Source organism: Cyrtonyx montezumae, unplaced genomic scaffold (assembly GCF_038088225.1).
Source record: "Cyrtonyx montezumae isolate F1298 unplaced genomic scaffold, pur_monq_1.0 scaffold_16, whole genome shotgun sequence".
Lineage (NCBI taxonomy): Eukaryota > Metazoa > Chordata > Aves > Galliformes > Odontophoridae > Cyrtonyx > Cyrtonyx montezumae.
Window position 1 is genome coordinate 6,952,195 of NW_027071892.1, and position 22,326 is coordinate 6,974,520.

The 22,326-nt window shown below is 46.3% G+C and overlaps 2 protein-coding genes across 3 annotated transcripts; one reads left to right on the plus strand and one right to left on the minus strand.

Annotated features, from left to right (window-relative positions):
• Positions 1-881: 881 nt before the first annotated feature.
• On the minus strand, positions 882-4,185 carry SMIM10L3 (small integral membrane protein 10 like 3). Its single transcript, XM_065732512.1, has 2 exons — positions 3,991-4,185; positions 882-2,613 (listed from the first exon to the last, which is right to left on the minus strand). The coding sequence occupies exons 1-2, from the start codon at positions 4,174-4,176 to the stop codon at positions 2,593-2,595; spliced, it is 207 nt and encodes a 68-aa protein (XP_065588584.1). The 5' UTR covers positions 4,177-4,185; the 3' UTR covers positions 882-2,592.
• A 6,655-nt stretch (positions 4,186-10,840) lies between these two features.
• Positions 10,841-21,721, plus strand: RAC1 (Rac family small GTPase 1). Of its 2 annotated transcripts, XM_065732514.1 has the most exons (7): positions 10,841-10,966; positions 16,370-16,441; positions 17,667-17,784; positions 19,644-19,700; positions 20,733-20,795; positions 21,171-21,330; positions 21,476-21,721. In XM_065732514.1, exons 1-7 carry the CDS (start codon positions 10,932-10,934, stop codon positions 21,604-21,606), a joined length of 636 nt encoding a protein of 211 aa, XP_065588586.1. In that variant the 5' UTR covers positions 10,841-10,931; the 3' UTR covers positions 21,607-21,721. The 2 variants fall into 2 exon arrangements, with proteins under 2 accessions (XP_065588586.1, XP_065588585.1); XM_065732513.1 differs by lacking the exon at positions 19,644-19,700.
• The last annotated feature ends 605 nt before the right edge of the window (positions 21,722-22,326 follow it).

Here is a 22,326-nt window from a genome sequence, read left to right on the forward strand (position 1 = left end):
TGTGCAAGCCAGCTTTAACAGACTCCAGCTCCACTTCCCACCTTCTTTCCTTCACCCACAGCTCTGCCAGCTGTTTTTAGGGTTAATTCGTATAAAGGTAACTGTTCATCACTCAAGTAAGCCACAGACCTCTGTGGCTAAGTGTCTTTGTTCCTTATGTTTCGGGTTTTAGATCCACATTTACTTAGGCAATCTTGATTCATAAACACTTGTAGTACCACCACTGCAAGGGTGAAAAACTGCAGCAGTGGAGACAGGAGTGAATAGGATGAGCTGTTAGACTGGAAGGAAACTACTGCTGTCAAGATATTTAATTACAGTACATAATCCATTGCTATTTTGAAGTTTCTGGTAATTTTGAGACTGGAAGTCATAGCCAAAAGTCTAGAGGTTCAGCAATTAAAAGAACACATTGGAAAAGGTTATTTTCCAACATAAAGGAAATGGCTTTTTATTTCTTCTAACATCCGGAAGAAATAATCGACCAGTTGGTATAATAAAAAGCACAGCACACTGTCTAACAGGAATTAGTCTACCTGACTTTCAGCACTAAAGTAAAGTTAGAAAAAGTAATCCTCCAGCATTTCTCCCCATCACACTGCTAACCAGCATCTCACCTTCATAGGCAAGGGCTTTCCTATGCTGGAGTCCTTAAAAAAAAATTACAAACACCCCTAGCTTTTCAGATGAACACAGTTCAAAATAAATACCACATCTGCTTTAAAGTGAAGTAAGCTAGACAGCAAAAGTGACTCAGCATATCAAGTCACTGGCATGAGTTTAGTCCCCATTAAATCTCCACTTGTGACTTAAGAGTGAGGAATTAGCTGAAGACATGCTAACCCACCACATGAGTACCTCCCTCTTCAGGCAAGTCACAGAGCACACTGAGCCTAACCTATAACTAGCTCCCTTCAGTGAAAAGTTTGGACAGAGTTCAAACTCTGACCTGCACAATGAGTTTCTCCACTGACATGTCCATGGGAACATATTTTACTTACTTATTCAGAAGCAGCTGTATTGATTTCATTGATTTCTCCATTCTTTGCTAAATCCTGTTATGAGAAGCCTGTGCCAAAGTCAACAGGCCCAGAAATGATTACTTAAGCTTCAGTGATATCAATTGCTGTTTCAAGGAATTTTTATTAGAAATTATTTATAGTGCCTATTGTAGCCCAACGAAGCTAACGAATCCCTGTACAAGTTGGAGCAGTAACACCCTGAAAAAGGACCACTGCAGAGAACTGTGCTGTACTGAAAACCATCAGCCCAATGGCTTTCCTATTCAAAGTGTTTTAAGGACTGATACTTTAGGGTTGGTTTCACGCTGGGAATTCAGTTCTATAAGCAGTAGCTTCATTGGAAATGGTTGTAAACAGGAGCCAGAGTACTCAGCAAATACAAAATCTTAAGAAAACAAGAAATCTGTGCTAAACAGTCCAACCAAGTTCTACTGTTACTGGGACACCTGAGGTGCCCCAAAACGTTTTGAGATTAAGAATTTTTTTCCACTCAAAGGCAGATATTCTGTACTTAAAAAAAAAAAAAGTCCCTATGATTCCCAACAGCCAGTTTTACTAGCAGTTACACAAATGCAATTTTCACTTTAGCTATCTACTTATCACTAAAACCTGAACCTTGTCTCTGTCTCTCAATTAAGCTCCTATTAACATTTAAAATCATTAAGGTTTTAGTACATTTTTACCTTCACTACTTCATGCCAGAGACCTGCTAGTGCAAAAGCTAGCACAGACATTACTAGCTGTATGATGAGAAAACTGTTAGTCACATCTAGTACATCTGAAAGCATTTCCTTATATCCAGGTGCTTGCTCTGAAGTAGTAACAAGGTTTAAGTAAAAGGGAAAAACATGGTTGTTTAAGAGTCCCATTGTAAAACCATTCAGCGAGGCAAGTGGAACAGAACAGAGATCAGGAAGTCCACCCAACTCCAGCTCTCCAGGAAGTGCAAGCTGCAATTCATTCTCCACGTAGCTGCTTGCTTCTAATTCCAGAAACTGCAGTTCTTGATTACACTGCAACTTCCCCAGCCACACGTGTGCAAAACATGCAGTGTTGTCTCCTGGGTAGCATAAGCTAAAGTCTCCAGCAAAGCTACAAGCTTTCTCCAGCCAGCTCATTACTGAAATGCTATTAATTCAGTGAGAAACTCCACGGAGCCTGTCTTTCCCAGAAGAAAAGCAAAGACACAATGAATCTTTCCACGCAGCTGCTACATTTGAGTTTCTGACTGCTGATTCATGCAAACTCAAAGGCATTTCTGAGCCAACATAAGGCGGAGGTATATTGTTAAAGAGAGAACAATTCCTAATGTTAAAATAAAATAATTCTTTCTGTAAACCGCTACTATGATTTTGACAGTTGTTCAATATGGAATGTATGTGTGCCAGGGGAGTTGCTGCCTTGTCATGATCTCGGCCACCATCACGTTTTCTTTCTAGGTTTAAATATTCTTTCTTCATATTCCTATAAAAGACGAGCATAGCTTTGCTGTTTCACAGCAGAATGAGCTTGAGGAAGAGCACAACTGACGGCAGCTGCAGCAAACAGTGCAAGCAACACGAGTGACAAATCAGTGGATCTCAATATGGACCTAAAGAGAAAGAATACAGGAAGTTATTACAAGAAATCCCCACTCCATTCCTTTTGCCCCCAAGCTCATCTTGCAGGATACCTCATCTTTTCTCTAAAACCCAGCATCTTGGTGCCCAGGACATAGAAAATAAGAATTCTTTAACATAAAGAGTAGCCCAACTGCAGAATGTTAAGTATTCCAAAGAGACAGCTCTCCTTACTGCCTGCTTTGAACACATCCACAGGGGAAGGAGTTATACCCAATACAAGTTTGTTTTCTGCACATTCAATTTAACCTCTTATCAAAAGGCAGGTTGTAGCAAGCATCAAAGTGAGTCAGCAAATGAGCAGCTAGAAAGATTCATTGTGTTCCAGTATGATTTTCCACTAACAGACTGTAGCTGATTAGAGGCTTAACATTAAAGACAAACACTGAAGTTATCTTCCTGTAAACAGAGGCACATGCTGACATCAGGGACATGGAGTGAAGAGTTCCAAAGGAGGTCAGAGCACCTGCCCACAGAGGGAAGGGTGCTGCTTGCACTGTGTCCAAATGGAGAGCTGATGTCACTACCAGAGAACTATTCCAACCAGCATAGATAAGAAGCAAAGGCGAGGCATTTTCAGCCACCAAGGCTACCACTGTGCTACATGTGTGATTCTCAGCAGTGTGGCTCAGGATCAAGCTTCAGCATCGTAGGACAGTATAAAAACATGAGACGCTGCATTCTGACCTCCCTTTTCAGCTTTCCTGCCACAAGTCACAGACTGCCACCAGACTGATCTTTCAGCACTCAGCCACCAGCCAGATGTCAAAGCTTGCAATGCAGTTGCATTTATGTGCAGAAAGCAAGTGTCCAGCCTTTGGCTGCAGCAGATGCTGCCTGGGAAAGCTTTTATTTCAGCATAAAACCAACACAGCTTCTGTCCTATATAGCGTGGGAGCTATTAATTAATGTCTTTAGGCCAGAGCTCATTTAGGGAGTCCCGTGTGCTTCGGAAACGGCCTCAGCACAGGAGAGACACAAATTAAATCCAAACTGACATTAGTCCGCAGTGGCATTATTTAAAACTACCTCTGTGTTTTCTCCACTCTCATCGCTCTTAGTTTTAAAAACAGAAGCTGAAGCAGGAAACTGTTACATTACACACGGAGCTGCGTGTGCCGCTGTATTTAAACCGGCAGTGACTTAGGAACGGCGAACAGCGGGAAGGGAGAGAGTCTCGCGGGGGAGGGACGGCCCCACACCTACGGAGCTCAGGGACCCCGCTCCCGCACGGCGGCTCCGGGGGGCCCTGCGATCGCTGCCGGTCCCCTCCGCACCCCGAAAGTCACGGCGCGCTCCCCGAAGCGCGGCCAAGCCCCGGGACGGCTCCCCCCGCCCCCGCCGCCCACCTGCAGCCGCACGTTGAGCATCATGGAGGCGACGATGTAGAGGTACGGGAAGTTGATGCGGAGCTTCCAGGCCAGGTCGAAGAAGATGAGGAGGGTTCTGGTCAGCCCCTGGCAGAACACGCCGTACGACCTGGCCGCAGCCGACCGAGAGAACCAGGCAGCCAGAGCGGACAGAGTCACCGCCATATACCCCCGCCGCGGGCCCGGGCCCGGGCCCGCCGCCGCCATCCCCCCACGCCCGGCGCTGGGTGCCGCCAGCGGGGAGGAACCGGCGCCCGCAGTGTGACGTCACCGCGCCACGTGACGCCCCCGCCTCTCCCAACGCGCATGTCCGCGGGGCGGGCGGGATCCGGCGCCATTGGGCGTTCCCTCAGCGCAGCCGCTTCGCCGCGCGGCAAACGCGTCCCCAACACGGACAGCGGTGCATCTCAGGGAAAAAAAATGGGGCCTGGTTTCCGCTCGACTAACTTTGGATAGCAGTAACATGAAACAGAAACACTAACCTGCTGATCTCAATTCGTTGTAAATGCAGTTTAACTGCCACAGAGCCGCTGTGGCACACACACACAAATCCCCATACAGAGTTGGATGCCTTCCAGAAAATCCCAACAGTACATTACGGTTTTTTTCACTAAAAGAGGCAAAACAGTAAATACAGTAATGAATATAGTAAAAATATAAATACAGTAAATAGTCCTTAATAGCAAGCTAGCAGCAGTGTGAACTTGATATTTAATTAAATATTATGTTTGATAAAATAACTTTCTGACAAAGAAATGGAAATTGTAAAGATAATGCAATTGAAGGCGCATTGAAGAGCTGGGCCAGGATTTGTCACTCCGTGTGGAAAGCAGGCTCCCATTCACACAGTACAGCTAATCCTCGGGGCTGCCCCACGCGGCCTTCAATTCCAGCTCTGTCACAGTGCTAAAAACCCTTTTCAGTTCCAACAGAACTCTGATGACTCCAATATGCAGAAGTTCAAAACTGCTGACATGCAATTTGTAGCTGAAATCACTTTCCATCAATTTAATGCCATCGTTCCATTTTGCTCCATAATTCTGACTTTCTCTTCACCACACAACTGTGCCCTTATTGTTTAGGTCCTTTCATGATTTATTTCATTCTGCCTGAAATTTCTCCTTAGGAATTTGAATATCAATTCCTCTGCTCGAAGAATGAATATTGTTAGTCAACATTACTGACTTGTCACAGTTTCAAAAGGTACTTCAAAGCTTTCTCAGCATATATCTGTCATGTCGAGGAATAGTTCCTCATAGGTTTTCTGCAAGGATTTCTCTGTTCTCCCCTAAGGCCCTTAAATTATCATTTTTCCAAAACAAGAAGAAAAATTAGGCCCCAGATGTGCCTACCACACAGACCACTGTTATCTACCCCTGTTCCTATTTAACTCTGTCTGCCTCTCCTCTCATTTTGGGAATGGCCCTCCCTGTGACCCAGTGTGTGCACAGAACAGCCCTCATGCCTTTGGTCAGCTCTCCTGGCAAATACACTGCGATCTCAATGTCTGAATGAGAGACAGTTTAGACGTATTTATGCTTAATTTCTTTCTGCTGAATGTATCCACTTTATATCCATTACTGTGTATGCAAAAACTGCATAAATGATTGATAAAATGATTGCAAAGTACTGAGATCATAACAGAAACTTGGAAAAGGGAGAAGTCTGATATTTTAGACAATAGACCATTTTGTTCTCTTCTGTTCCTATAATCTGTACTCTTTTGGACTGAAAGTTCAGTTAAAAAAAAAAAAAGCCAGATGGTTTCTAACAAAACTCTTCTTGTGAGTGGGTGTTTCAGGGCTGCAGGGAAAGTTGTCACCAGCTCTGCATGATGTGTGCTGGTGCAGTGCCTTCCTTCCTCAGTGCTGATCAGCCTCAGCACTCTGCAACCCCACACATCCCTCACAGGGTTTATTGTCCCTGCGGACAGAAGCACTCAGTTCATCCTTTTGGTTCACAGTGTTGCCTAGCTTTGAGCCTCCTCTCTGCAAAGTCTTCCAGGAAATCAGGTATGCAGCAAACAGCAGCTCCTAACAACGGTCTTGTCAAGTGACAGAGGCTATTGACAATGTGAACACCTCCGGCAGAAGCTGTGTTGCAGCACAGCATTGTGCAGAGCTTGCGCTGAGGAGCACTCATACTCCAACATATACAAGGTTAAAATGAGATCACATTTGAACCAGGTATTTTTCATCAGTTTAAGAAATGCAAGGACTAACATGAAATCAAGTGAACTTGCTGCCAGCAGTACACAGAAGGAGCAGTCACTCAGCTGCATCTGTTGCTGAAACTGTTGCGGTTGATCTGTGCCACCATTAACCTGGATTGTTCCACAAAATTCCTAATGTTAAGTTTAGGAACTGCAGAATAAATCAAGCAATTTATTTTGGAACATCTTTTTCTTCACAGGAAGTATTACTTAGCAGCTTACCAGCATACATTCCTTGGAAAAAAGGGAAGTTTTTCAGAAAACCTTCTTAACACTCTGCCTGTCCTTGGAGAAATCGCCCACAGAAGGCCTGATCATTCAGACTAGTAACACTGAATGGGCTTCAGTCATGGTTAAATCTCTATCCTCTTCCTCAGTATCCATAAGTTCATTTGTGTGAAACGCTTGATTCCAAGGCAGGTGGAAGCTGGAGGGATTCCCCAGCGTACACATCTGTGTACTTCAGCAATGGCTCACTCAGCAATGGCACGAGTTGATGCCTTTGGTTGTCAAGGCTTGTTCCCTTATTTATGCTGAGGTATTTACAAGCGATGAAAAAACTGAAGTAACACAGAGAATTCATAGAACTTGTTAATTACTGTATAACGATGTTTCTATTCCAAAAATCCTACAGCCATACTGCAGGGATTGCTGTAAAATCCCACTGCCTTCAGCAGTGGTTCTCACTTAGTAATCACTGTCTGTTACTGCTTGCTGAACATAAGGGTGGGCAGAAGTGAATGCAAAGCCTTACGTGGTTTTTATAACTGAAATTCTTCACAGAAGAGGTATTTGTCAGGAGCTACCTGAGGAGAGTACACCAGCTGCATCATCTGTGCTAACATCACATTCATGTCATGCATTTATTTTACAATGCTTCATTATTAATTTACAGATTTATGTATTAACATTTTATTTTCATCTTCCTTTAATCTCATCTCTCTGTTGCAGCAAATGCTGACATTTAAAGCTGTGGTTCCTTTTTTTATTGCTGGCATTGGTTCCTGTAGAGCAGACTACTAAACCTGAACAGTGTATGCATCACGGGGTTTTTTCAAGGCTCAGGAAGCAAGCCATGCCAAAAATGTCTGCCTGGAACATCTAGAAATTGTGGATTATTATTTGCAGATTATATTCTTTTCTAAAATGAATTTTATGTCACTGTATCTCTCCAACTCTTGCCTGGTCCTGAGACTAGAGATTTCCACCAGTTACTGTATTCCTAATACTGTCTCATTCATGATCTGGCTGCGACCACCAAGCCAAATGAGAAAAACATACCGAGGTGCCATTTTTTAGACAGATCTTTTTGCTATTGTGAGATAAAAAAAGCATTTGAAAACCCTATTTTTCTCCAGTCAGATAATTCTCTCGTTGATTTGGGTCATATGTTATTGGTTTTTTTGGTTTGTTTGTTTTGGATTTGCTTTTTTTTGCATCTGATTTTAATACAAGTATGTAAAGAGAGAACAGTGCAGCACATGCTGAAAATCTTCCTCCACCCTTTTGTACTTTGTGATTCACCCTTGCTTCATGTAAAATTGGTTCCTGGGTTTCTTCAGTCTGACCTCTCATTTCAGGTGTCTGTGAGCTACAGTTAGAGCTTTTTGCCCCTAGAGCAGCTGTACCACTGTCCGTGAAGGCACAGTTGTACTTTTGTCGCAGATATTTGAACATGCCATGTCCCGATGGCAGTCAAACAGACCTGGTGTCAGCAGGAAGTGCCACCCAGGAGTGGGGAGCAGTCTGTGAATCACTCTGAGGTGTTCTGGTTTTTTTTTTTCACTGGCATGTTTCCTTGTATGGGCAGTGTGCCCTGGTACTTCCCTGCTCCTCTGCTTATTTGTTTGTGGCTTTATTAATCAACTAATATGATAAAGAGCACAGCAGTGGTTGGAAAGATCCTATAAAAGTGCAAAATCTGATTGTCTCTGTAATGCTGTCATGATGAGTAAAACTTTCCAGCATTGCATCAGTGTGATTACCCTGCCACTCCCCATCCACAAAGGACAGTAATCTTCCTCCAGTGCCAGCACACACGCACATTCAGACGGGCTCCCAAACAACTTTAAATAATGATTTCCTCTCAGTGTCTAAGAAGAGCACTTGAAACAATTGTAATGGGTGACTTACTATAAGGTGAACAATATTAGGGCTGACCTAATCCTCCGAGTTATGGTTCATGACCTCACCAGAACCATGGAAAAGTTGCTAGCTGGTTATAGCTGCCGCCATTCACTCCTGGCTTGTTGCACTCTCCTCTGTGCATTGCACCTGGAGCTGTTCTAATACCACTCTGCAGAGTGCTCGCACTCTTTAAGCTAACAGTTTTGCATACGATGTGTGCTGTGAGCTCCTCACTCACTTGCTCTGTCTTCCACCCCATCCTCTAATTCTCCGTTTCTTTTGTCACTGTCTTCTGTGTCCGTTTCTCCTTTCAGTCTCAGGGAAAAATAAATAACATATCTGCAAAGTGCTCAACATTGGTAGCACCGTGTAAGCGAGTTTCTTTCTTTTAAAAAGCTGATAGGCTCCTTACAAGTGAAACAGGAGTGATGTGGGGGCAGATGGGAGCCTACATGAAATATACTGCAGCTTTGTAATCGAATAATTAACGCATCGTGTACTCTAAGGAGCACGCACACAGGTAACAGTTTGTCCTCCAGGGCACGTGAAGAACACTTAGAGCACACACAGAGTATCCCTTCGGATTCCAAATTCACGTTTGTGAATCGCTGCAGAAGGCTCCTTCCTGTGGCACTGCAGTGAATAAATCAGTACAGACGTGCAAAAAGCAGTGTGTGGCTCAGTTCCATCATTATCCAAACTGCAGTTCAGTCTTTAATAATTAACAGTAAATATTTATCTAGATATTTTCTAATATTAGCATTTATACATCCAATTAAAACTGACAATTTATAACATACTCACCTCTGTGTTTTAAAGGAAGTCTTAACTGACAATGCTTAAAATAACCGATCTCAGAAGAGTCAGAGCAGCACTGACAACCCATGAAAATACATTGCTTGTTTTGTGACAGGATCGTTTGTGCCACTGTCAGTGTTTCCCCGTTATCGCTTTCATCCCCGTCTTTCTATCAACAATACTGTAAATTTCACTGCAATTCTCTTTCATTTAGCAAATCCCAGTCGTCCATGTGGATAAAGAAGAACCAGCAGTGGAATCAGGAGGTGTTTTAAATGCCACCTGGATCTTTCCGTGCTCTGATCTCAGTACCCTGACATGAATTAGACAATGTTCGTGTGTGCTGTACTCATGTGCTGTGTGTAAAGGCCCCAGGAGCAGCTGCAGCAGCCAGGAACAGCAGGAGCACTGTGCTGCTGCCCACACCTCTCTTCTGCAGCTCCCAGTGCTGGGTGGGGAAAAGCTGCCAAGGCATTGGCAAAGCAGTCCAGGCTTTAAGGACATTCAGCTTGCACGACGAGTCACTGGAGCTCCCATCTGTGCGGGGACATGGGCACATGGGTTTTATAAAAATAGCCTTTCATTTTTCAGCGATAGTTATGGTATTTTCCTCACTGACACAAGATAGCTGAGAGTTATCTTTGCCCACCAAAGAAAAATGGAAGGGAGTAAATATCATGGGATGCTCCGTCCACTGATGAGGTTTTGTTTTATGGTATCCAAATAATTTAAACACATTCTGAAATCAACAGGAGATAAATCACTGGAAACCCATGGTGGATGTGAGCATCAGTCCACCCAGCAGCCTCTGCCAAGGAGAATAACAGCAGCTATGGAAAGGAAAAGGCTCCTGGGATCATTGGGGCCGATCTGCTTGACTTTTACTTCAGTAGTTACAGGAAATAAATGTTTTGCTTAGAGCAAAAAAAAAAAAAAAAAAAGCCCGGGACTCTGTGCAGCCCGGCAGCCCCTGGCAGCATGAGTGGTCCAGGCTGCCCCACCCGGGAAGCTGTCTGCGTACTGATCTGGCCTAAAACTGCCAGCAGGATTAATTACCGACGCGGCATATCAGGGGAGGAGGGCAGCAGCAGGGTCTGGCGGTGGATGGGAGTGCTCTGGCTCTGCACTGCGCTGGCACACGGGGCGAGGGGGATCGGCCTGAGGGGAAGCGGGCATCGGCCCACGGCGGCACGCGGGGAACGCCACAGGTTGTCGTGACCGCAGCGAATGTGTACTGCGAACCTCATTCCATACTGACACGTCTCGTACGACGCTACGTAGGCCTCAGTATGTGCACAGAAGCCTTACAGCAGATGGGTCTTAGGGATCCCAAAATGGTGTCCATTGGAGTGTTTGGTTCCAGAGCTGCGGCCATGCGGCAGCGAGGAACCATGGCGGGACCCTGGCGCGGTGATGCAGGCAGGAGCAGCGGCACAGCACCGGGCGGGCACGCCGCGCCCACGGCCCGGCCCAGCGGTACCGCCGCGTGACACCGCACTGCCCCGAGACCACGCGCGGCTCAACGACCGCAAGAGAAAGGACGGCCCCGCACAGCGCACAGCGGCGGCACAGCGGAGGGCGGGGCGCGTCCGGCAGGCGCGGGGCGGGGCGGCGCGGAGCCCGGCCGGATGTGAGCGGAGCGGCCGCTTCCTGTTTCCCGCAGTTCTCTCCCCGCCTTGGGTGGTGGCCGCTCCCTCGTCTCCGCTCGCAGGCGGCCGTGACGCGGTGCGGAGCACGGCGCTGCCTTCTCGCGCGGCGCTCCCCGGCCCGCTCAGCGGCCCCGATGCAGGCCATCAAGTGTGTGGTGGTGGGCGACGGGTGAGTGCGGCGCCGCGGACCCCCTCGGTTGGGCCCGGGCCCGGGCCCGAGCTCCACCGGATCCCGAGGGCGGGGCGGGGGAGCGGAGCGGAGCGGGCCGGGCGGCGGCGGCGGCAAATGGAGGCTCCGGGAGGGGCGGCCGTGCGGGCCTGAGCTCGGCCCAGCCCATCCCGCTCCGCGCCGTGGTGGCTGCGGGTGGTGCCGCCCTGTGCTGCCGGGCGGGGCCCTGCGGGGCTGTGCGGGCCGCGCTGGGGAGGAGGCGGTGCGTCACGGGTGGGTATGGGCATAACGGCGGGAGCCCTTCCCTACCTACGGGAAACGTCTTTCGCGGAGGTAACGAAGTAACGAACTTATTACCTGTCGGTTTTAGCTGCTAAGCGAAGTGAAATCGGTGACGCTGGTGTCGGATGGTAAACGCGTGTGGGCAGAGCGTTCTGTTTGCGTGGCTCCGGTCTGCTGGGCCTCCTGGCTACAGGAGGCTGAGAAAGCAATTGGAACCCAACTAATTAACGTTATGCTCATCTGTGAGTAACTGCTGTGCCTGCAGCGCTCTGAATGTGATGTTCCTTATAAAGTAGTCAGAACCAACTTCTTAGCTTGAACCAGCTTGGTTTTTACCTGTTGGGTTTCAGTATCCATACTGGAATTGTGCTGGGGAAGTCCATGTTTGCTGCTTCTCAGTGCTCTCCACCACATGTTGCCATTGAACCAGACGCGTCCTTTCGCAGGGCAGCAGGAGCACGAGGCGTGGCTTACATGGCTCCAGAGGGGTATTTTTTTCTTGGTAGAAACAAAAATCCCAGTGTAGGCCGAGCATAATTGGTGTCTCAGCAATAGAGAAGCTGTAAGTGTATCTGGATGGGCTTGCCGCTGTCTCTGTAATTGAATGTGGTGAATTAATCTTCAAGTGAGTTGTGTGTGGTTTTGTTATTTTGCAGCAGGATTTGGAGTCCCTGAGCAGGCAGCTGCTAGAAAGATAAACCTTGCTCGTGTAGCAGATCTGTTTGCTTGCTCACTGTGTGAGGTTCTGAGCGCTACGAACATGTGTACTTAGTGCTTGGTCATCTCACAAAGGCTTCTTGTAATACTGTAATTAATTGATGGAGCATAGAATGACTGCAGGCAAACTTCTTGGTTGCGTTAATTAGAAAAAGCCATTTTAGTCATTTTGTTAGTTTTCAAATGAATTAATGGCTCTGACAGTGCTGTAAATAAATGTGGTGCATCAGTTATGGGTGAGGAAAAAGTTCTGCCTGATTCCTCCACTGGGTTTGAGAGCTCAGTGCAGCCTGTGTGTTACTCAATAACTCCTTCAGCAAAGCAGTTTTTTGTCACTTGATTTGTAAACTACTCCTTTTCTAAATGTATTTGTTGTTCTTTGTACAGGAAATGAAAGTGTGAGATTATACTCAAGTGTTGTATGTACGGGTGAACAAAACACAGGGTTTAGTTGGCTTCCCTTCCTCTGTACTTAGAAGCACATGCTTTGAGGGTCCCATTCAGATACCATTGCTCAGTTTTGGTATCTGTTAATCATTTAACTGCTTTATTGTGTTCCTCTGCTGTTGCTTCAGCAGTGAAGGCATTGCGGGCGTTCTCCTAAGTCCGTAATGTTTGGCTTAGATAAGGCTAAAGCTTCAGTGCTTCATTAAAACAATGCAAGATTTGCTTGAACAGCATAAAACGTAGGCACTGATTTATGTACCCCTTGCTGGGAGCAAAATAGCTGTAGATGTACCTATGCAGCCTTAAAACCTCTAAGTGAGCAGGCAGCTTCCCATACATAAGCCCTGTTTGTTTTTAGGGCTCTGGTGGGTATCTTTTAGAGCTCTCCTTTGGCTGGAGCACACAGCGCGGATGCTAGTTGTGCGCTCTCGTTTTGCCCTTGTTTTCCTCTTCACAGCGGGGATCGTTTGGAGAAAAATAAGTGGCAACTGTTGCTTGTGCTTGTTGAAGATGCAGAGCAATAGGGGTGTGGGGTGGGCGAAGAGCTCTCCTTGAGTAATAAGGGCAGGAGCTGCTGCTGACTGACGCTTGGAGAGCACTGCTCTAAGTTATTTTTAGCAGCTTTTGTTTTCACTCTGAAAAAGCAGCTGTTAAGTGGTATGAAATCTCAAGTGGTCTCGTGTAACGCTGGGGGAGAGAGTCCGTGTTTGGAGCTTGCTCGACTTGAGTGAGGCCTTCTGGCTGAAGCTGCACTGTTTGATCTGATGGACTGTCAAGAGGAAGGGGCCCAGGAGCTCCTTAGCAGCGCAGGGAAGGGGTGTGAGCATCTCTGCTCTCCAGTGCCCCCTGCAGAGAGTGCAGCGACACCGAGTGTAGAAACGTCTGTTACTGCACTGCTGAAGTTTGAATAAAAAATAAGCAGTTAGGTAGTACTGGAAACACTGAGCAGAATGTTTGGAAGAGGGCTGTCACAGCGAGAAAAGCTCATCTGAAAAGCAGCGTACGTCTGATCCTCTGCTGTAGCAGAAATGTGGCACTAATTGTCTGAGGACAGTGCTGGGGATGTCCGTCTGCTGCTTTTGGGAGTGGAGACCTGGGCTGTGGAGCTGCTTCACACAGCTGAGAGGCAGAAAGGAGTGATGTGGGCAGAGGCTTTCGGAAGGCTGCCACCTGTTTGCAGATATCAGCATTTCTGGAATTAAAACAGCAATTACTTCAGCTGACCTCCACCTCCATTCCTGTGGCTGCAGACAGCTACTGAATTCACAGTGGGGTTTTAGTCACGGGAGAGGAAGAGAGTGAAGCATCTGTGCAGCTCTGGTGCCCTCAGGATGGGGGAAGTGCTGGTGTGGGTCCTCTGATGGCCTTCTGAGTGTGTCACGTACGCGTGGGAGCTGTGCAGAGCCTCGTGGTGTAGGTGAAAAGGGACGGCATGCCTTGCTTCCAGGAACACACACGTGTGGCTTTACAAAGATTGATTCCCAGTGGGTGTCTGGAAGCAATTCACTGCTGTGTTTGTGAGTCCTTCACTTACTGTGAAGTGGTTGAAATGCTGGATTTCTGTTGGCCGTGTTTTTAATTGCAGTCAAATGTTAAAGTTTCATTTGATGTAATGGTGGGTGGACAGAGCTACGATTAAGTAGTTGCTCCAAATTTTGTTATGACTAAGTTTGGTGTGGAAGTATCTCAGTGTCTTAATCTTCATGTACAAGGATTTATACTTTGCCAAACAATTGCAGTTCTTTCTAGGTTCCTTGTCACAGCAGTTGGACAGCTTAGAGAAAAGCTGAAAGCACTTAAGAGGTTATGCTTCATTGTGGAGATAGGTATTGGGGTTCATTTTGAGGCTCAGTGGCTGTAGTGATCCGATTCACAGGGCAGAGCCAGGAGGCAGTGGAAGCAGGAAACCTGGGATGGAGCAAGCCTGAAACAGGGCTGTTGAGCGTGTTTTTTCTTGTGTGAGTGCCTGCCTGATTGTGCAGCGGAGACGCGCTGCAGGCGGGCATTTCTGAGCCTGGAATGAAGCCTGTCACCACCTCCCTATGCTGCTCTATTAGGCAGAGCAGACTCACCGGTTTCAGTGCAGGGTGAGCAAAGAAACCCGAGCACAGAGCCAAGTTCTGGGCCTCTGCTGAAAATGTGAGCTCCACGTGGATTTGTGGGAAGCCTGTGTTGTCTGTAATGAACCTGCTGGGAGCTGAAGCGTCAGAGCGGACCGGTTCTGAAGGCATGTGAGCACTCGGAGCCTTGGGAAGCTTCCTGAGGAGCGTGGTCCTCCTGCTCTCCGTGTTGGAGGGTTTTTGGGTTTGTCCTTGGTCAGCTGGACTGGCAGAGTGTGCTTTATATCTTTCTGAGAGCAGTGAGCAGCAGGTTGTCCTTAGCAGGGCGTGCAGAGCTCCTGTCCTTGTTGTGGCTTGTTAGCAGGCAGCTGAATGCCCTGCGAGGGGGAGAGCACGGGATCCCCCCTCATGGCAGCTGTTAAGCCAGCTTAGCTGTGTGGCACTCGGCTCCTGGCTTTCTCCCACAGAAATTTGTGTGTGCTAAATCTCCGTGCTGCTCTGTGAGTGCAAAAAGCAGTGCAGCAAACTGCCACTGTGTGCTGTGATCAGAGAGCAGCAGGTGGGTTCTGCCCTGGGGAGCAAAGGCACAATTAAAGTACAGCATGGAGGATAAAACCCATGGCATTACTGCACAGTGAAGCAGCTTCTCTTCCACGACTTCAGTGTGTGTGGTGCTGTTGTCAGGGGCTGCCACGGCCTCCCTGGGCTCACTGGCACTGAGCTCCATGTGTCCCGTGGTGCTGTGATGTACTTAACCTGCCTTCAGTGGCGAGGCCTGGGCAGGGTGATTGGTTAGCATTTAACAGGGATTTTAAATAGTGTTTTGAAGTTGATCTTTGGTATATGAAGCAGCAATCCAGAGTTCTTTAGAAATGCTACGATTCACATGTGAAATAGTTGCTGCAACGCAGATACGAGCGCCTCAGATGTTTGCAGCAGGAGAGCTGTAAGCCCATGACTAATGCTCATTTCTGTCAGTTGTCTCTTTCTTCTGCAAAAGCGAAAGGATTAGTGGATATTTTTAGCAGTAGCATTTGGTTTCTGGTAATATTTTTTTGTTTTAATGCTAGCTGTAGTTCTAGACCAAAGCTTTCACGAGTCCCTTCAGCTTGAGGCAGACTCAGTTCAGGAGGCCTGGCAGACAGGCTGCTGCTGGCAGCAGGGTGATCTGTACGCACGGTGCGGCCGAAGTTCCTGCTGGCTTGCTTTGACTTGGTGTGTACAGAGAAGGTTGTCTGTGGGACAGCACGGGTTTCCTTGCACAGGAGGAGGAGCAGCACAGTTGGGTGGGGTGGGCTGTCCTCTGCGAGGAGCCATGAGCACAGTGAGCTCGGGAATCCCTCACCACCGAAGGGCTGTGTGCTTGAAGGGAGAAGCCAAAGTAGGAGCCAAGCTGCAGCCTGTTTAAAAACAAGGCTGATTTCAGGCATTCTGGTACGTTAAGTGAACTTTTGTTTCAGTTACAATTATGTCCCCCCCCCTTAATGTTTGAACATAGATGAGATGGAGGAGGGAGAGAGAAGCAGAGTGCTTGCTCCTGAGCTGTGGCAGAGGGCTGGGACAGGAGCAGCAGTGTGATGCAGCCACTGGTTTGGGGCTGTTCAGAGCCGTGTCTGTGGGTCAGGGCTCGGCACTCTGAGCTCTTTCTGCAGCGTTGGAATGCAGTTTATCTGGAGGCCAACCAGTGAAGTGGCTGGTGTATATTAGCTGTGTGTAAGGTTGCTAGGAGTAACCTTAAGGCTCCAGCCTCTTGTTTCTCTACACAGTAGTTTCTACTGGCACTCCAAATAGTTCTTTAGGTGACCAGGTGTAATTGGTTTTCTTCCCAAAGAGGACTATTATTGCTTGCTATTTAAGATGAATGTTCTTTACATGTGAACTTTCTCTTTTTTTACAGTGCTGTAGGTAAAACATGCCTACTCATCAGTTACACAACCAATGCGTTTCCTGGGGAATACATACCCACAGTGTAAGTACTTAGAAAATCCTGAAGTCATTTGTCACCTTGCTGTGCCTCCTGCTGGAGCTGCCTGCTCTGCTCCACCCGTGGACTGCACTGTGTGGGAGCACTGGGTGCTGGCATGGCTGAGCTGGTGCTTGCTGCACAGAGCAGTTCTGGCTGCCCACCAGCACCGTGTCACCTCGTCTGGGGACGGGTATTTAATCACATTGTAACAGTTGCCATTCTCTTTTAAAATAACATGTTATTTCTGTACTAAGTGGCATTCATAACAAGCAGTCCCAGGGCTGAACAGCTTGTAAACCAATTAGTTCTGTCTTATGAGACTACAGATGATGTTTTTCTGTTCCTTTCCTTTATGTGTTAGTGCCAGTCCTGTGTGCTGGCCACAGCCCTGTGGGCATTATGGGAACTCATCTATTTTGGTGCTTCCTTCCTTCTTGCACAGAACCTGCTGGTATCAGTATTAGCACAGTTCCCTTTGTGAAGGCCTGCTGGTGGCATTCAGTACACGCAGCTTCCACAGATGTCTCTATAAAGTGTATTTATGTGACTAACTTGTTCTGTGTAAATACTGATGAGAGATTTCAGATGATTTTAGTAACTCTAAGGCCTTCTGTCTTAATTACTCCTCTTTCCCTTTATTGTAGTCTTCAATGTAGATTTTGTGTTCCTACTGAAATTAGTTTACCTTAAAACATTGTGTCTACAGCACTGATAAAAATCACACTTCTACTGGCTCCTGGTTATTAACTTCAGTATTTCATCAGAGGACTTTTGGGATGGTTTTTGATGAGCAGCTTGGGGAGCCGGGGAGGGGTTGATGTTTTGCTGTGTCTGCTGCTGTCTGTAAGGATTCCTTGGTTGTTGATGCATCTGCTATTGTGTATTTGCAATTCTAGAGAATGAGGCAGATGCAGTCTCTGTTGAGTGGTTCACCAGGACCAGCAGGTGTTTGCCACGTGCATCGCTTCGCTGTATTTCTGGGGTTCACAGTACTTCTTTCAGAAGAACAATGGGGGCGATGACTTCTGCTCAGGCCGGACCAACTCTGTCATGCGTTTTCCTTATACCAGACACCAGACTCAGCATTTAAATCTCTGTTCTGGGGAGCAGGGAGATGCAATATGTGTTCTGTTACAGCTTTCCCAATTAGGACTCCACAGGAAGAAATGCTCAGGTGTCCAATTTTACTTCAAGCAAATGCAGCTGGCTTTTAATTTTTATCTTGCAGCTTTGACAACTACTCTGCTAATGTAATGGTTGATGGCAAACCGGTCAATCTGGGCCTGTGGGATACAGCTGGCCAGGAGGACTACGACAGACTGCGCCCGCTGTCCTACCCCCAGACAGTAAGTACCCCTGGGAAGCTGAGAACATGCACAGCTTTGTTTCAAACGTTTCTAGAGACGTTGTTACACCTGGGTTTGTATTTATTAGCCTGGTGACTTGTTGCATGTAGGCTGAAGGAAGGTAGCTTACTGAAGCAAGAATGTTTGGTGTGTGTACAGCTGGATAAATGTTAACATTTGACCCTTGAGTGTTTGTGTGCATTGATGCATGTTGCCTTTGTGTAGTTGCAGTCTCAGAATTAACCATAATTCTCGATTGAAATTAAAAAGAAGAGGGAAGGAACAAAAAACCTGAGTGAGTAGAGTAGTCCATCAACAAGGCCATTGATAGTACAGTTAGCATGCCTGCCAAAAGTGGGGCCTGTTTTTGTTTTCAGGCATGGTGCTTGGCCGCAACCTGACGCTGTCACTGCTAAGCACTTGATATTGTTTAGCCTCTGTGCAGATGTACTAAATGTGAAAGGGGCAGTCCTGAATGAAGATCTTAGTGCTGCTGACAGAGGCTGGGTTGTGGTTTTCAAATCTACTTAACCCCATGGCTGCTTTCTTACATACTGCAGTTCCTCCAATAACCGGTACAGCCGTGTCTCTGTTCTCAGTGCCACTGGTTAGGTCCTGTCTGCACACTGTCCTTCTTTTACAGAGAAAATGCTGAAGTAATGTGCTTTTCCCTTCCAGTGTGACTTCAGCTGCAGTTGGTCTTTGCAGAGCTGGGTTTTCTGGTTGCTGTAGAGCAGTTATGTTCATCTGGTGCTGCCCACCTTTCACTACAGAAAGGTGGCAACTTGACAAAAGTAATCAGTGCTGATAACTGTGTATCAGTGATAGTTGATAAATTCAGTGTTAGTAATGTTAAATACAGATTTGTTCTAATTATTCTACGGCATAACTGCTTTCCTGTATAATGAGAATCTTATTTAATGAACTCGATAATGCTTTTTTCAGTAAGCTTGTATTAATTCACAGTTTTCCTTAATTCACTGCTCACTAACTTGTAAATGTAGGCTTCCCCTTTGCCCTGAGGTGGATGTGAACCTGCCAGCTGCAGACACTTCAGGTGGAATTGTGAGAGCTGTCTGCCTTTCCTCATCAGAGAAGCAATGGAAATGTGGTTTTCACCAAAGTTTAAATATACTTAGGATACTTAGGAGAACATCAGGTTTAATATGTCCTCCTCAGAAAAAAAAAGTAGTATTGCAGGGTAGAAAAAAAATATCCTGGAAGATCACTGAGTAGTGTGAAAAAGCTGATGAAAGAGGCTGTTGTTCCTCCCCAGTGCACGTGTGTGTTGTCAGGCTGCTGAAATAGCTGTGGCTTCCTGACAGTCTGCAGAGGAGTGCCCTGCCAATCCAGACATTCGTTCTGGAAAATCTCCTCTGCCCAAGCACATCCTGCTAAGCAAAGATCTGCAGTACGGTCACTGTTCAGCTTGTATGCTTTCTTACTGCAAAGAGTTAAGTGGAGACATAGGGTGTTAAGTCTTGAACTTGTGCAGACTTCAGCTCCTACAGCTGTCAGTAAGGCAGTATTCAGCACCTGAAGGCCAAAGCCCACACAACTAGCAGTTAAACAAAAAAGCAGCAGAGGTGGTTAACCTTGTTTCTTCAAGAGAAGAAACCAAAAGGAAATTAAGAGGATGTTTTTTGTATAGTGTTTGTTCTTCCAAGTCATGTTGACAGTGCAGACCAGCTGAGGTGTATGGGAAGCCTGGCTGCCAGGTTTGGGTGCAGGCTGTGCTGGATTACAGGGCAGACAGAAAGCCACGCTGTAAATACCTGTGAGCACCGATCGCTGGTGAAGAAAACAGTTCCCCTGACATCCATTTTAGGAGTAACGCTATCATCTCGTACTGTTATTAGGTTGGAGGAACCAATGGTAAGAATATATCTTCCAGTCTGACAGATCAACCTATTGCCGTATGTAACTCCATCAGTAAACTTGGAACTGAAGTTCTGTCATCTCACCTTGCTTACAACAGTGATAAATTGGCCCCTATTTTTTTTAACAAACTACTTCTCTTGGAACTTAATTCCTAGATCGGAGAACTCCATTATTGCATCTCTTTTTATGACTTGCTGAGACTAAAGCATTTCTCACAATAAGTAGAGAAGAGTGCTTTTTAAGATTGGTAGTGCACGAGACACCTGAAAATCTTGAACTGCGTCCTCAGGGTCACACTGATGTTTGATCTCTGGAGATAGTGAAGGAGAGAGTCTGCGTAGTGTGCAGAGCTTCACTCACTGCAAACGTGCAGAATTGGAAAACAGAAGTAGTGGCCATAGTATCACACTATTTGATGTTGTTTCTTTCTTTTTCTGGGTTGCTGCTCTGGAAACTTGTTGGGCTGATGCATGAACAACTGGGTTGCGAGTGCTTAGCAATGCAGATGTCAGATGCTGACCTAACAAAAAGTGCCTTGAAATGCAGCACAATCAACTAACATTCTGAAGTGTCTAATTCCTTAACACATTTGATGCTGGAGTAAGTATGGATGCAGAGGAAGGCTGGGAGAACTGGGGCCTGACTGAGGTGCGTTCATTGAATCTGGGGTCATCCCCAGCTCAGAAGATGATAGTCTCACACCTCTGCCCTGTTTGCTGTGTTTGTCAAGGAGCTGAAGTGTGTTTTTAAATCTCAGTGAGAGAGAAGGAACGTTGAGGGCAATGAGCTGCAGCACAGTGATGTCAGTCTGGTTGTTGGCTACTGCAATAGCTGATTATAAGCTTGATTACGATCTCCTGGTTGTTTCCCTCCCCACACACCTCTGCCTCTGCTTGTAGCAGTCTGGGAATGGATTTCCCACTGGGAGAGCCACCTCTGATTGTTCAGCTGTGCCTGACACTGCCTTGTGAGTGTGGTACAGATGCTGAGGGTGCTTGTCTCTTCACAGAGATGTGCCTTTCCAGAGGTGGCAGTGCTGGGCTAACTTCTGTCTGCTTGTTTTTTAGGATGTCTTCTTAATCTGCTTTTCCCTTGTGAGTCCTGCTTCCTTTGAAAATGTCCGTGCTAAGGTAAGTGAAACTGGCATCGTTTGATTTGAACATCTTGCTAATTTTACAGTGGTTTGAAGGAGAAACCGATGCACGTGGCAGGCAGCACTGTTGTGTCAGCCAGCATTCAGGTGCCTGCTCTGCTGCTGTTACGTTTCTTTGTGCAGCATGGTCACAAATGAGAAGTGGTTGCCATGGGTGGAAGAGCAGATCTGGGTTCTTCCAGCATGCAAGAAAAGTACAGCCTTAATTGGATGATTTCTATGTATATGGGAATACTGGTTGGCATTTTGTTTTTTGTTTTTTGACACCTGAAAGTGACGGGAAACGCTCTGAGCTCCACGCTTGTGCTGTCTGAGACCCTGCACACTGACACTGTTACTGCTTTCTCTGCAGTGGTATCCTGAGGTGCGGCACCATTGCCCCAACACTCCCATCATTTTAGTGGGTACCAAACTCGATCTCAGAGATGACAAAGACACAATTGAGAAACTGAAGGAGAAGAAGCTGACTCCTATCACCTACCCACAGGGCCTTGCCATGGCAAAAGAGATCGGTATGGCTGCAACCCGGTTCCTGGGGGCTTGGTTAAATTCTGTTTGTGGAAGATACTGCAGTGAATTAATGGAAGTGCCTGGCTTTTGTTGTGCACTTAACTACAGAAACAGTGCTTTCTGTAACTGCCCTCTTGTTTCCCACAGGTGCAGTGAAATACCTTGAATGCTCAGCACTTACACAGCGAGGCCTCAAGACAGTGTTTGATGAAGCTATCCGAGCAGTTCTCTGCCCCCCGCCTGTAAAGAAGAGGAAGAGAAAATGTCTGCTGCTGTAAAGCCACCCTCCCCCACCCTCCAAACCCTGTGCTTTGCTCGAACAATGGAGCATTCACATTCAATGCCAAGTTTGTCTACTATAAATTAGTTCTCTTCCATAAATTTTTGATCCAATCAACAATTCCATGGTTTCATTTGTTTGAAGTACAACGGTTCCTTTTCATTCTACTAAAAGCAAAATCCTAAAAGACAAACCTATATAAAGCCTTATTTTTAAAATCTTATTCTTGCTCAATTACTTAAGTGTTGCCAAACTATCTGCTGAACTAAGTTGTGTTGTTGTGCTAGGAACAAACACTAAGCACTAAACTGTTTTTTAAAGATCCTTCTTGAAGATGACTCTAATTTCTGTTAGGAAATGCAGAAACACTTTCTAGTTTTTCACAGTAAGTAACAGTACGGTGTAATTAATTAGCAAGACACTGCAGTCCAGTGTTTTATTATTAAATGTTTTCTCAACCCAGGGTCATTGCATAGCATTGTATATTGAATCCAGGTCACTGACAATGACTGACAACCTTGAGTCACAGTGTAAAATGCTTTATCGTTGGTAAGGGCTTGGTTGCAATCTAGTTCTTGCTGCTGTGATTTAAAAAGCAAAAATTGTTCTAATTGAAGTGTATTTAGTCCTTTTGACAGCGTTGTGTTGTGATGAAACATTGGCTTGGATCAACTGATAGTGCCAGACAGTATTTTGACACTGTACAGATCAATTCACA

What these genes read in the sequence shown, in the direction of transcription:
- RAC1 (XM_065732514.1), top strand. Translation starts at nt 10,932, where the DNA reads ATGCAGGCCATCAAGTGTGTGGTGGTGGGCGACGG. An exon ending in TGACAGATCAACCTATTGCC is followed by an intron (nt 19,701 to 20,732) that starts GTATGTAACTCC and finishes CTTGTTTTTTAG; the next exon opens with GATGTCTTCTTAATCTGCTT. An exon ending in TTGAAAATGTCCGTGCTAAG is followed by an intron (nt 20,796 to 21,170) that starts GTAAGTGAAACT and finishes CTTTCTCTGCAG; the next exon opens with TGGTATCCTGAGGTGCGGCA.
- SMIM10L3 (XM_065732512.1), bottom strand. Translation starts at nt 4,176, where the DNA reads ATGGCGGTGACTCTGTCCGCTCTGGCTGCCTGGTTCTCTCGGTCGGCT. An exon ending in TGCTCAACGTGCGGCTGCAG is followed by an intron (nt 2,614 to 3,990) that starts GTGGGCGGCGGG and finishes CTTTCTCTTTAG; the next exon opens with GTCCATATTGAGATCCACTG.